At 38.1% G+C, this 12,782-nt stretch overlaps 1 protein-coding gene across 5 annotated transcripts in view; it reads left to right on the forward strand.

Moving 5' to 3' along the window:
* Positions 1–12,092, forward strand: part of LOC103474519 (leucine-rich repeat and fibronectin type III domain-containing protein 1-like protein) — a 170,719-nt gene extending 158,627 nt beyond the window's left edge. For 4 of the 5 annotated variants that reach the window (XM_008425562.3, XM_017308300.2, XM_081614344.1 and 1 more), the window contains 3 exons: positions 2,385–2,486; positions 3,509–4,491; positions 11,272–12,092. In XM_008425562.3, coding sequence (XP_008423784.1) covers positions 2,385–2,437 — 53 coding nt within the window. In that variant the 3' untranslated portion in view covers positions 2,438–2,486; positions 3,509–4,491; positions 11,272–12,092. The remainder of the gene's footprint in view (positions 1–2,384; positions 2,487–3,508; positions 4,492–11,271) is intronic. The other variant, XM_008425564.3, reaches the window with a different exon arrangement.
* Positions 12,093–12,782: the final 690 nt, after the last annotated feature.

Raw genomic sequence — 12,782 nt, forward strand, 5'->3', positions numbered from 1 at the left:
GAAAGTCAGGATGACCTAATTATAGCTGGGAATTACAGGTTTTATTATAATTACTGATATGAACTTAAATATTGCACCTACTGGCCCTATAGACCTTTCCATTCTTTGATTTCCCCTAACTAAAGGAATTTCAAAAGTCAGAGAGTCTCCAAAACCGGATAGACAGCAAACCAATTAAAGTGGTTTTCTTCTTGAGGCTTTAGTCTGGGACAAAAAGCGCTGGCCTTTTTTGTGGTCTTTGTTTCCTTCTTTTGATTCCAGCATCACTGGCACTTAGAGGGCAACCTACAGCGAGGGACAATACTCCTGCGGGGGTGCACAGGCTCTTTGGGTTTCTCTGGGTGTGACTGTGTTTGTGATGTGTTACTCTGGTTGCTGCAATGCAGAGAATGGCAACATTGATCTGATCAGAGAAAGAGCTGCAGTGAGTCAGAGAGCCTGAGGAAAAGAACAATTGACAGATAAATAGAGACACCCATCTGTCAAACACACACCCACGCACACACGCACACACTCTCAAGCTACTTCCAAGAGTACATTTACGTTTCTATGTATGAATATGAATTGTTACATCTGTTGGTCATGTGTTATTTTTAAAAGTCATGTTCAACCTACTGGTATCTTGGAAGAAAATGAAGAAATCTGTGTTCCTTACATTTGAAAAACCTTTTGTTTACATACAAGGAGAGTTTCAGATTCTAACAACTACCCTGATAAAACAAGTTAGTTATTTGATTGATATTGATCAGGCTTAACATTATGATCACCTGCCTGATAGTGTATTGGTTTCTGCTTTGCTGCCATATATCAAAGTATAAACTTCCCTTGGCCACTGAGGGCATGCTGGGAAATCTGCGCAAGATGTTTGCAGCAAATCTTTTAATTTACAAAGTGGGACCTTCCTGGATCAACCTTGTTTGTCCAGCAAATCCCACAGATTCTGCATTGGATTAAGACCTGGGGAAATCAAAAGCCAAGTCAACACTTGGCTCCTTCAGTGGTGGTTAGGTGTCTGCATCGACGCAGCCACCTGATTAAGTTATAAAATAGAAGAACAAAGTGGAGTGAAAAATAAATAATTACCTAGTGTAAAACCTCCAACATGTGATTTATATATATAAAAAAAGTTGGTCAATAGTTGTGTTATTAGTAGATTTGAATTAGTAGAAACTTTTGCCCTGTAGCCTCAAACCCAGCAAACTGTGATAAATCGTGTATTCTGACACCCTTAAGACTTACACTCGTCTGTGTCTGCCCTTGTAAAATTGGTTCACATCCTTGAACATTTTGCTTGCTTAACATATCAGTTCTGAGGATAAATTGCCACCTTACTGCCTCATACATTTCAACCAACAACCTAACTGTTTTAGCTGACCGTGGTCAGCTAAAACTAAACTGCCTGATAGAGCAATTAACATATAACATAACATGAATATGAATGGTATTGCTAATTATTATTATTGAACTAACATTTGAATATCCAGAAGGGAAAGCGAATGCTGCTATGACTAATATTATACAGACTTTTTAAGAGTAGTTGTAGATGCTGATGACTGTGGGCAGGATCTTCTGTAGGAGTCAGTATTCCAAAATAGTCTTGAATGCTAAATGTTTTCTTTTGTTCACATTCATTCTAAAAGACTCTAGCTCAACACATCAACTCAAAGACCACATCCCTGAAGTCCCAGTCAAAGTGCAGGCTACAGACAAGATGTTTGTCTCGCATCAAAAGCAGAAATGTTATGGAAGAGAAAACTTTTCTTTGACAAAAAGTGCACTGACAGGAGGGTAAGGTACGACTCTGTAGCTGGTTGAGCTTTGAGGGCATGTGTGGGTATAAAATCATAACAGGCAACTACGGCTATTGCTTACATTTAGATTTTTTTTTTCTCCCATCAAGTCTGCTCGTAGGTCCAAATAATAAAACCATTTTAACTTCCTTGAGCCAATGCAGATGTTGCCACAAGGTTAGATGGTGTTGAAAAACAGCATAGCACAAAGACATGAGTGAGTCTGTGTGTGGCCCCTCCATGACCCTGTAGCCTGTCTGTTCTCCTTGTATTTTAATCTATCATCACTCCCCTCATTGTCATCCCATATGCCCGACCTCATTCTTCACTGCCACCTGTCTCTGTAAATTCTGCTCTTCCATTGCCAATGTCTTCTCCCCCTGCCTTCTTTCCAAAGCACTTGCCTCTGCTTTCACTGCCTCCGCCTTTTCTGATTCTGACGTTTTGATTTCCCCAACATTCCCCCACATTTCTTTGCACTGTTTACCGGCATTCAAACCATTGTTTTTCACTGCTACTTGCTATTTGTTTCAATGTCTCTGAGCTGTTTCCTTCTCCACTTCTCTTGTATCTCTCAATTTTTGATGCCTCTAGTAGCAGATGGCAGAAGGCCTCACAGTGTCGAATGGAGAAACTTTAAGATCTGAAAGGTCTCTTGACCTCAGGAAGATATGGCGCCAACATGACCCTCAAAGAGTAATGACCTTTGCACCATAGATTTTTTTTGTTTTTGTTTCCCCTATATTCCTATATTGGCCTTTGTTGTTCCTCGTTCGCTCCTCCCACCCTGCACTTGAGGCCTGGTGTGCAGCCTGCTGCCATCCAACCCTTTTCCTTTTTTTGTTTTAGTCAGGTCTGATTGGATCTTCTTGTCTTCTGGCTTTTCTATCCACTCACAAATCATTGCAAACCGCAGTCACTGCCTCCTTTAATTCACTGACATTGTGTGATGGATGACTAAACGTAAGACGTTTCAGAATGACTGTGCTTCATTCACTTAAAAGAAATGAAACTGTGCCATAACTGGAACAGAAAAATTATTCCCCTGACTAAGCACCTTACAAAGCAGTTTAAGGATAGTTTTCATAGTTTCCATCACACATTTTTTATTCTTGTATTGACAGCATCCTATAATTTTCATCAAAAGAAGCAAATTGTTCCTATTAAAAGTAAGAGTTTGATGACTTATAAAGAAAGAACGTAGTTTTATAAAACCTGGCATGTACATTCAGTGCAACACACTTTGGCCTTTGAAAATGTAGACAGGAAGTCCTTTAAAATTGCTAACCTTCAAAAAACCAAACTGTCAGCTTTGTCTTTTTCAAATGTATTGCTTCAAGCAACATTTGAGGAATTTAGCAAAGCAGGTGGAAAAGTAGTGTTGCTGTATTGTCTTAGCTCAACTCAGTGACTTTTTTGCACAAATTTCATTAAATAGACATAAATGGTGGGAAATAAATTAATTCTAGTACATAAACTCTTATTCAGTCCAAAATGTTGGTTTGCAGATCTTGCATATTTTTATTACTTTCTGTTACTGCTCTTGTTTTACCCTGAACCTCTTGTCTTTCTTACTCCTGTTCAGACCCGGTGTGATTATTTTTATTGCATTTTAAAACAAATGCAATACTCTTACTCTGATTGTAACCTTCTGAGTTATACCATTCAACACTTGAAACATCTACTTACAAACCTTGTCTCACTCTCCTGTTTTCTAGAGCCCTGAAGTTGCTCTTCTGGCAGATGTGGAAAAACAAACATCACCAGACAGAAGAAGGTGGTGAAAACTCTCAAGACGAAAAGGCCCTGAAAGCCCATCTCCCTGCATCTCCTGTTTCCTGCATCTATTTCTTTCTTTCTATGAATATCATGATGTTATAGACCTTTGCAGTCCGATTTGCTTTCAAGTGCTTTTACTAGTTATCGCATCTGGATTGGACTACCAGTCAAGACGTGGTGATGGTGGGATCATCAGAATTACTTGTAATCTAAGGGCATTTTTCGATCAGTATCAGCGGGGAAAAGTGGAACGCTGAGGGGGAAAAAAATCAGCTGAAAAACAACACCGGCCTATGATAATTTTTAACAATAAAGTGGATAGAAAATGTGAAGTAACAACCACTATGAGGAGCAGCATCAATACAGACTGAGTGGATGGTACAAAGACTCAGAAAATAAATTCATCATCAATAAACAGAACATGGATTTAATGGTAATCACACACTGGCAGGCTGTACATTTCAAGTCTGATGTTTTATACAAACACACCCTAACCTGACACATGGGACATATGCAGATGATGACTCTGTGAGGCTCTATTTTATTAATCAATACTGAATAACACAGTTCTGTTAAATGTTGATAAACTAAGCTGTTCCACTGGCTGCTGAGCTGGAAGTGGATCTGCACCGTGACTGGGCCACGCTATCTCCTAATTAGAATCCAACCTCTGGAAATGACAAGGTGGGCAGAAAAAACAAACTGATCAAGACTCCTGTGGAGAGCACGGGACAAATCTGGACACACTGGAGCCTACTCTGGAAATCTATGTTGAATCAATAAGGGATGATCTGTGCTAGACTGCACAGTTCTCTGTGTGCTACTGCTCAAGTCCTGTATGCATCGTTTATCACTGGACGGGGTAAAGACCTTAAGGACTGTGATCGACTTCTCTCACATCTCTTCAGAAGCCTCTAAGCAGGTGAGTAGTCAATTGTTTATGCAATTAACCTAACCAAAAGAGCAATCAGAGTATCCACATTGAAATAGCCAGCTCCAGTAATTAGCGTAACGTATGACACATCAGCACCCACCATGGGCATTCGCCAATATTGGGTCTTGTCCGACAGTTTTGAAAATATTTAGATTCTGCAGCCTCTCCTCTTTGTAAACTAATGAGGGCAACAGTTTAACAAACCTCTTTCTAATTGCTGTGAGCTAGGACATTAGAGAACCTCCTCGGCTAAACAATTTGTTTCATTAGGATTTCCCGGCGACAATGTCACCACAGGCGACAGGAATTGCATCCCCTCTCCAGTCCGCTGCTTGCTCTGAGTGTCTAAGCAGCTCCATGCTCTCTTCCATTTCTCTGTCCGATTTCTTCTTTTATCCTGCCTACCTGAGGCAGCGATTGAACACTGGCGGAGAATTTAATATGCTGGAAGAAGATACGGTTTTAAGCAAAGTACAGCCTGAAGGGGAGTCCTGTACAAGAGAGGGTCATTGATATCTATTTAGCCAGATTCAACAAAGGTGGGTGTCGCGTTCTGCAGAATTCAGTGTCTCCTCTTTAGATTAGAGATGTGCATTCACTTTCAATTTGAAATTACTTTAATTTGAGATGATCAACAGCGTATTCAGTCCTTTTCTTCTTTCTTACTGGGTGGACACCTCTTGATATTCATTAGGCATGAAATCATAAATGCATACAAGTGTCCTTTAAGAAAATGAAAAACAAGTGAAATGTGAAGTTAGGTTTGAACGGCCTCCACCTCTCCATTTTTCATCGAATTAAAGAACTGCTCTCAAACAATTTACAGTTGAGAATTACCAATTGCTATGTTGTGTCACTAGCACCCCTGTAGTTTGAATGGGTATTAATATAACAATTAGTTTATTCTCTGCTGAGCATAGATGGGAAGTTTTTTTTTTTTTCTCCAACAGCCATCTTATGTATTTATGATCTCACAACGTCCTCTTACCAGCTCATACTTTCATTCATCTAATACAATTACTGAACATAGAAATGCAGAGGTGTGTACAAGCAAGATGGCCCTACAAACCTGACAATGTGGCTCCAGTTCTGTCCGGAGAAATGGGCCAAAGCACGACTAAACTATTGTGAGAAATTTGTGGAAAGATACCAAAAAAGTTTAAACAGTTTAAAGGCAATTCTACAAAATACTAAGAAAGCGTAAACGGCTAGCTGTAAGTAATAAAAAAAAACAATCTGGGAAAATTTACAAATCATTTCATTAATCACAGCAAAACTTTGATCTCTTTTAATGTTAGAAGTAAAATATGTTGCGTCATATTTTTCAGATCACTGGTGAGCCAGGGTTTGTTGTTAGTGAAGCACCTGGGTGTTCTGGTGGGGATGGTGTTGTCCACACCAAAGTTCATAAAGTCAGAACTGAAAGAAGCTTCCTATATTTTACACACAGTCTGATGAAGATGATGAACGACTGATACACGGGTCATTACTGCCTCCCTGACATTGTTCATTGCTGTAACCTCCCACAGGACATTTTACTCCTTTCAATCAGATGTGGGGTTTCATTCCATTAGGAGGTGTTTATTCCTTCTGACTGAAGTCAGGCATCCGTTCTCCAAAGTTGAATTTATACAAGCTAATTTTGGCAAATTAACAGGGGCTTCCTGATCTGTTTCTGGTTGGATTATATTAAGTCTACACTCACGTGCCTCTGCTGCTGCAATTTGCATGACATTTTGATCTTGCCGTTTAAGGTTAGTCCACTTGTTTAAATGTGCTTATTTGCAATCATTTTGTCTTTAAGCTTCCCATCACAAAAAAGGAATGATCTGATTATCACTTAACTAATGAAGTGTAAGCAGGCCCATGTTTTTTTTTTCTTTTGACAGCAGCCATCTGTGACCATTGTACAGATGCAAGTGCCGCTCCCCTGCTGCCACTTTGCTGTATTTAAAGATAAAATGCAAGCGCGAGATCTCAGTGCAACCATACAAATTAATGGACCATGCTGTGACTTCACTTTAAGATGCATGTCCCATCTGGTCACTGATGTGGCGTGGACATGTCTGGATGTGGATGGGCACATATTAGCGCATTTGTGTGAAAAGTGCTTGAGATTGCTGTCAAACACACTCATGTTAGAAATGACAATTTGTATCAACTTCAGTGACAGATGGGGTACAGTCATTTCAGTCGACTTTCTCACTGAGTGGTTATAAATGAGTTAGCAGTCAAAAATCAATCAATCCTGAATCAAATCGGGGGATGATGGATGTAGAGTCAGAAATCAAGAATTGCGTCCGTGTGAAGAGCAGAAGTTAAATATAAAACGAAAGGGAAGCGTCAAGGTCTGAAATCTGAGAAATTGTCAGCAAGTAAAAGTAGCATAAAGAGAAGATAGAGTCTAAACACTCAAATATCTTTGTTCAAAATTTCTTTGAGCACAATGACACTTGTGCAGGTATTTAATTTAAAAAATTGATTTAAAAAATCTTACTTAGAAAAACCAGACTGTTTAACTTTAACATGCACATTGTGGGGTCATATCCTTTTTCGTTCTTACTGCATAGTGAAATGACAGACCAAACATGCTCCAGCAGCTGTGATTCCATCCGTTTCTGTTCATTGCAGTTGTTCTGACTAGGCCATGCCTCAGGCAGCGACAATAGTAACATTTAACTGAATTCTGTTTTCTAAAATTACTCTAACATAAATATGTGCATAGGGAACAGTAACAGAGAGAGAATTCAAAAAGAGGATTCTTGTTCAGTATGATTGCCAAGTTGTAAACCTAAAATTCCGAACTACTGCGTTTAAAACTACATATCTTTTGATTGATATGAGAACAAGCATATTGCCTCAAAACTATTTATAAGTATAATAGCTAAATGTTAAAACGTGTATTAGACTGGTAAAAACCTCCCCCATGTTCTATACTTTGCTTCGTATAAAGGGTCTGGATACTCGGATATTGAGAAATAATTCCTTCCTGGAGGCATGGATTCTGCTGAAGTTTTAAATTTTACCCAATTTTCCCAATTCCTAATGTTTGGCTGTGGCGTATTTAATATGCCAGTTTGACACTTTGAAGCTTACCGGAACTTGTGTGTAGCTTATTAAATAATCATATTTCACTGTGAAAAGAGAAGTGCCGAGTTGATCAAGATGGATGTCGATGTTAATTCAATATTTGGAATAATGGCCGAGAAGTCTAGAAGTCACTTCCTCTGCTGCCATTGCCAAAGTACAACCATAGCAGTCTACAAATCTAAATCATTGCAGAAACTCGACATCATCACTCATAAATCCTCCTTCTATTACAGCCACAGAAATCAAGCTCAATGGGAGAAATTCCAGACCGAGGGAGATGAGAACTGAACAGAACTGCATAGGAAGGCAATGGCCATGCTAGTGTCGTGTATCTCAATCAGCAGGAATTACGAGAAACAAAAAACAATCGTTTCAGCATTTAGATAGGAAAGGTAAGGACTAAAATGGAAGGAGGTGGGATATGAAGAGAAGAAGTGCAAATATGACAGGCAAGAGAAGATGAGGAGGAGAGGTGGAAGAAATAGGAACAGAGGGGGAAACAGAAGGAGAACAGTGAGTGGGATGCGTGGCGAATTGCTCAGTGTGTATCGAGCTCCAGCTGTATTGTGCTGTGAGGTGCCTTTGGTTCCTCTGAGAGAAAACATGGTACTATGAATAATAGATGACAATGGATGCACACATGGCATGTTTATTTTTGAAAGCGTTTATTTTGTGACCCTCTTTCCTCTCCTAAATGTCTAAAAAAGATCTTGCCAGCTCAGATAAACAGATATGCAGATAAATACAGTTTTTATGTTCCAATCTGTTGATGAGGTGGCGACGTAATGTGGGTTTGAACGATAGGAGACAGCATTCTGGGTATTAACCCTTTGAATAATTTATAATAAGATGCAACCCCATCATAAGAATCGTTTTAGTTTTAATTGCACATGGATTGATTATGAAATATTTAATTCATGGTAAAATTTTATAATTGCTTTGTAAATTGTGAATGCAACTTTTTTTTATGTATATCTTAAAATTCTGGCCAGTATTTTCTTAGCTCTGTATTTGTGAAATGTAATTTTGATTTTGTAAAGTAGCTTTAGATTTATAACCGCATTAAGATATAATTGACAGTGTAAACAATTAAAATTGTTTGCTTACCAATGATGACAAGGAGAAGTTGTCCTTAAACTGTAGCAACATCATTGAATATTCTCATTCATAGATTAAACCGGCACCAATATTTCTTCTCTTGTGGTCAGTTGTAGCGCAAAGCAGTGGGGTTTCATCCGACCTGGTTTCAGTTTATGAGTGCAATCACATTTGTCTTGACTTTATTTGACTTTCTCTGAGGTGCCAGAAACTACAACAAAAAGGCATATTTTGCTATTTCTGAGCCAGTTACTTGAAAAATGCAGCTCCAACACAGCAAAACAAAGTATGTAGCTTGAGCAGTTGCTATCATACCGGAAGCTGCTGACATAATCAGTCATGTCAACATGTCCTACCTCATTTATCCATAGAAAACTGGATAGAAGTCACAGATGCCCATCCAACATTTTAGTACCAAAACATGTTAAACAAATAAGCCTATTAGTTTAACACAAATTTAATCTCAAAGTAGTCGATGGCATCCCAGACATAGCGGTTTTCTCAATCAGTACAGAGACGAGGTCTACATGACGTCTACAGCTACCTTACTCTATTTGGGATTTTGCTGGATGCTAGAGAAGTTGAAAACAGAACCGTGGCCCCTGTAAGAGAAAGAGGAATCACACCTGTGACAGAAGTCCTCAACATGTCTCGGCTGCTGACCCCAGTAGTAGTCCTGGTGAAGGAGATGCAAAGTCTTGAAATCCCTCTCTTTCTCCTCTCACTTTTCACAGAGATCCCAACCTGTCACAGAAGGTACAGCTGTGTAGCACAGATCACTGGATACAGTACTACAAACTGTTATTCAGGACCTGGCTGAAGCACACCACTGCCCTGCCTCTCACTATTAGGCACCCTGTGTCTATGTCCAGACAAGTTGGGACCAGTTGGGGCAAGAATTGGGAGTTTTATGCTTAAAACATAACTTGATACATGAACAGTGCTGATTCTAACTATTTATTGCTCAGTAGAGGGACAAGGTGTGGTTTCGATGGTTGAGTTGGCCCAGAACAGCTAAATTATCATTCATTTGTACTTGGAGCCTGAGATTATAACAAGGAAGCCACAATTATTTTAACAACATACAAGAACATTATCGATACTGAAACTAGTTGACATTTACTAATAAACTGAATTTGGAAGCAAGAGAAGCGTATATGTAATGAAGGGAAAGAGTCAGAAGAGCCTTAACCTCTGCAAAAACAAAGACATAATTGAATGCTGAAAATTTGGACAGCTCAGCATTAGTTGAAATATGATCCCTGCAACCTTTTCTCTGCTTTGGCACAAAAGCTTTAAATACCTCTCATCACTCAAACCAAATTGCAACTGCCTGATGTTTTGTGCAGCATCAACATAAAAATGCAAAAAAAAAAAAAAACAAGAAGAATACATGGCAGCATGCAAAAACTTGTTAGAAAAAAATCCCTTCATAATTTGGCGTATAAATAAGTGTCTCTGTAAATGTAATGTAATCAGTTTCCTGCAGGGGCCTGATTTAGACAGCATTGTCTTTAAGCTTTAAGTGTTTTAGCTTTCAATAGTATAAGGTGTGTTTAGAATTAAAGTTCTCAAATAGGTTTTTTTAATCGACAATAAACCTTTTTTGAGTAAATTACCATTGTGTCATGTGAAAATTGGTCTGTTTATATAGATGAAGTTCCCTGGCACAGAATAGTTCCTCCTCCTGCAAGAGTTTGCTGTGATATGAGGAAACAAACCTCCACCCTGCTTCAACTGCGGAGTGTGGAATGCAATTAAAGAGTGAAAACAGTCTAAAACACCATTAATCTCTCATTGTTTGCAGAAGAAAGTCAATAAGCAGAGTTTCCATCTAGAGTGTAGTTCTCTATTTAAAGACATGCTGCATTATGACAATTTCAAAGTGGTTAAGCTCTGAAATAAGTAACGATTTCAAAACTCATGGCTTAGTGTGAAGAAGTTTGCAATAATACTGAGATACTGAATTTTTTAGGAAAAAAAAACTGTATCTTGTTCACTGATATTCTGCTATGGACACACCCTTTTTTGACCAATTACAATCCAAAAAACATAATTCCTTGCTAGACCTGATACTTTGTAAGTTTTTTACAAATTCCACAGTGAAGTATTAAAGATGAGTAAGGTGTGACTTAAAAAAAAAAAAAAGGAAAACGTTATTATTCTGGACAGGTAGATGACAGTTTATTTGAGCAGCTTTATTTCATTTCGTCATTAAATTTAGTATAAGTTGAGTTTGGCTGTATGTTAGCTTTTCCACTGTTGTGAGGAGCCCTGAAATGTTCTTTACAATTTGAAATGTATTTATTTGTGTCACTGAACACAAATATTGACACACAGGTATGCCTTTTCAGAAATGTAAACAAAAACAGTACTCATTTGTTCTTCTTGAGGTCAGGGAGAATCACAACACCACATATTAAAACTGACAAAATATCTGTATTATTTAGGTAATTAACATGGATCAAAATTACTAACTGATAATAAAAGATCACTGGGTTTTGATTTGTGTCTTCTGTGATGAAATTGAAATTCTTATGTGCATGATCAGTAATTTTGCCCCTTTTCTCTTTGTTTCAGATCCAGTCCTCGGATAGAAAGCCACTTGCTGAGAGCCAAGAATTACAAATGAAGGATTCGGAAATAATCTTAAGTAGCAGGGTACCAGAGCACATCGGTCATTATTGATATCGTATATCACTTTATCATAGTGTCCGTCACTACATGTCACAAAACGGTTTAACGTGAAGAAAAAAAATGCAGTATGACCATAAAGTACTCTACAAGCTGTGTTATTAACATCGTGACTGCTGTCATTCAGGCACAATTTGTCTTCATTATCACAACAGAGTACATTTATGTGCACACGACACTGGTGATGGCTACACAAATCTCAGTTTTATTTTTTCTCAACAATTTCACCTCTGAATATGTATTGCTGTAAACCAATAATCACTATTATCCGGGCTTCTCTGTAAGAGTTTCTCCCTAATTTTTGATAATTTTACAAGACGAAATGAGATTATTGGCCAAATCAGATATATACTAACCTTGTGTGTGCACCTATTTGCACTAGTTTTTGTTTCACAGTGTCACCATATATTTGGCCATGTTCGTGTTTGCACAGTTCCCTGCTGATGTAGTTACAAGTGGTAGACCAGGATCTGGGTGGAGAACCATAAAAGACCCACGCTAGAACATGCACACCACAACAAAGAAGGAAAAACAAAAACAAAAAACATAAATTCCTAGTCCTCACTTCTCCCCTCATGTGTTCCTCTCACTTTTCTGGGGGGGCTTTATATTTTCTATGTGTACATAAAGCAATTCAAAATCTATAGTTTTGTACATGTAATTTTTATGGTGTGTGGATATTTTCTAATAAAAGGAAACAAAATGAATTACTCCTGTGAGTGGCTGGTTTTTCCTTTAATCACTGCTTTTGTGTTTCAGTGTGTTATAGCCCAGTTTGGTACAATGGCATGCAAAGATATAATTACAGTGTTGTAAAACGCTGGGTAATTGCTAGATGCAGCAACAGTTTACAAACAGTTAAACCAGCTATCGAATGAGGGGATTTCCCAAGTTCAAGAGAGTTGTATGTTTTTCTGCAGTGTTTGTGAGGTTAATAAATGCTTGACAAATTGAAGCTTTAGTCTGCAACTGTGGTTAAACGTGCTTTTATATTTCATGCTACCATCCTAAAACCAAATGAAAACAGTGATTTTTAATATCAAAGTGATTGTCAAGTGTAGAGATATAAATACATTTACTGTTGGGGTAATTTAACTCACGCACCTTTTGCTTTAAAACTGGTTAAACATCAAGAAAGTAAAAACATTTTTATAGAGTAGTTTTAAAACTCAGTAAATTAGTAAAAGAATAATACAATTGACTTTTATGTAGCAGTGGAGGCTGGTTGCTTATTGGCGTATAAAAACAGGGAATTTGTGAATTACTTGTTGCATTGTATTACAATTTTAAAACAAGGACCACTAATTTTAATACTCACAAATTGTTTACTCCATTCTTTAGAAAGCTTTAATGCCGTTCTTCTCAGAGCAAGATTGAGTACCTTCCTGAATAGTAAA

This window comes from Poecilia reticulata, chromosome 13 (genome assembly GCF_904066995.2).
Source record: "Poecilia reticulata chromosome 13, P_reticulata-male-v2, whole genome shotgun sequence".
NCBI classification, from domain to species: domain Eukaryota; kingdom Metazoa; phylum Chordata; class Actinopteri; order Cyprinodontiformes; family Poeciliidae; genus Poecilia; species Poecilia reticulata.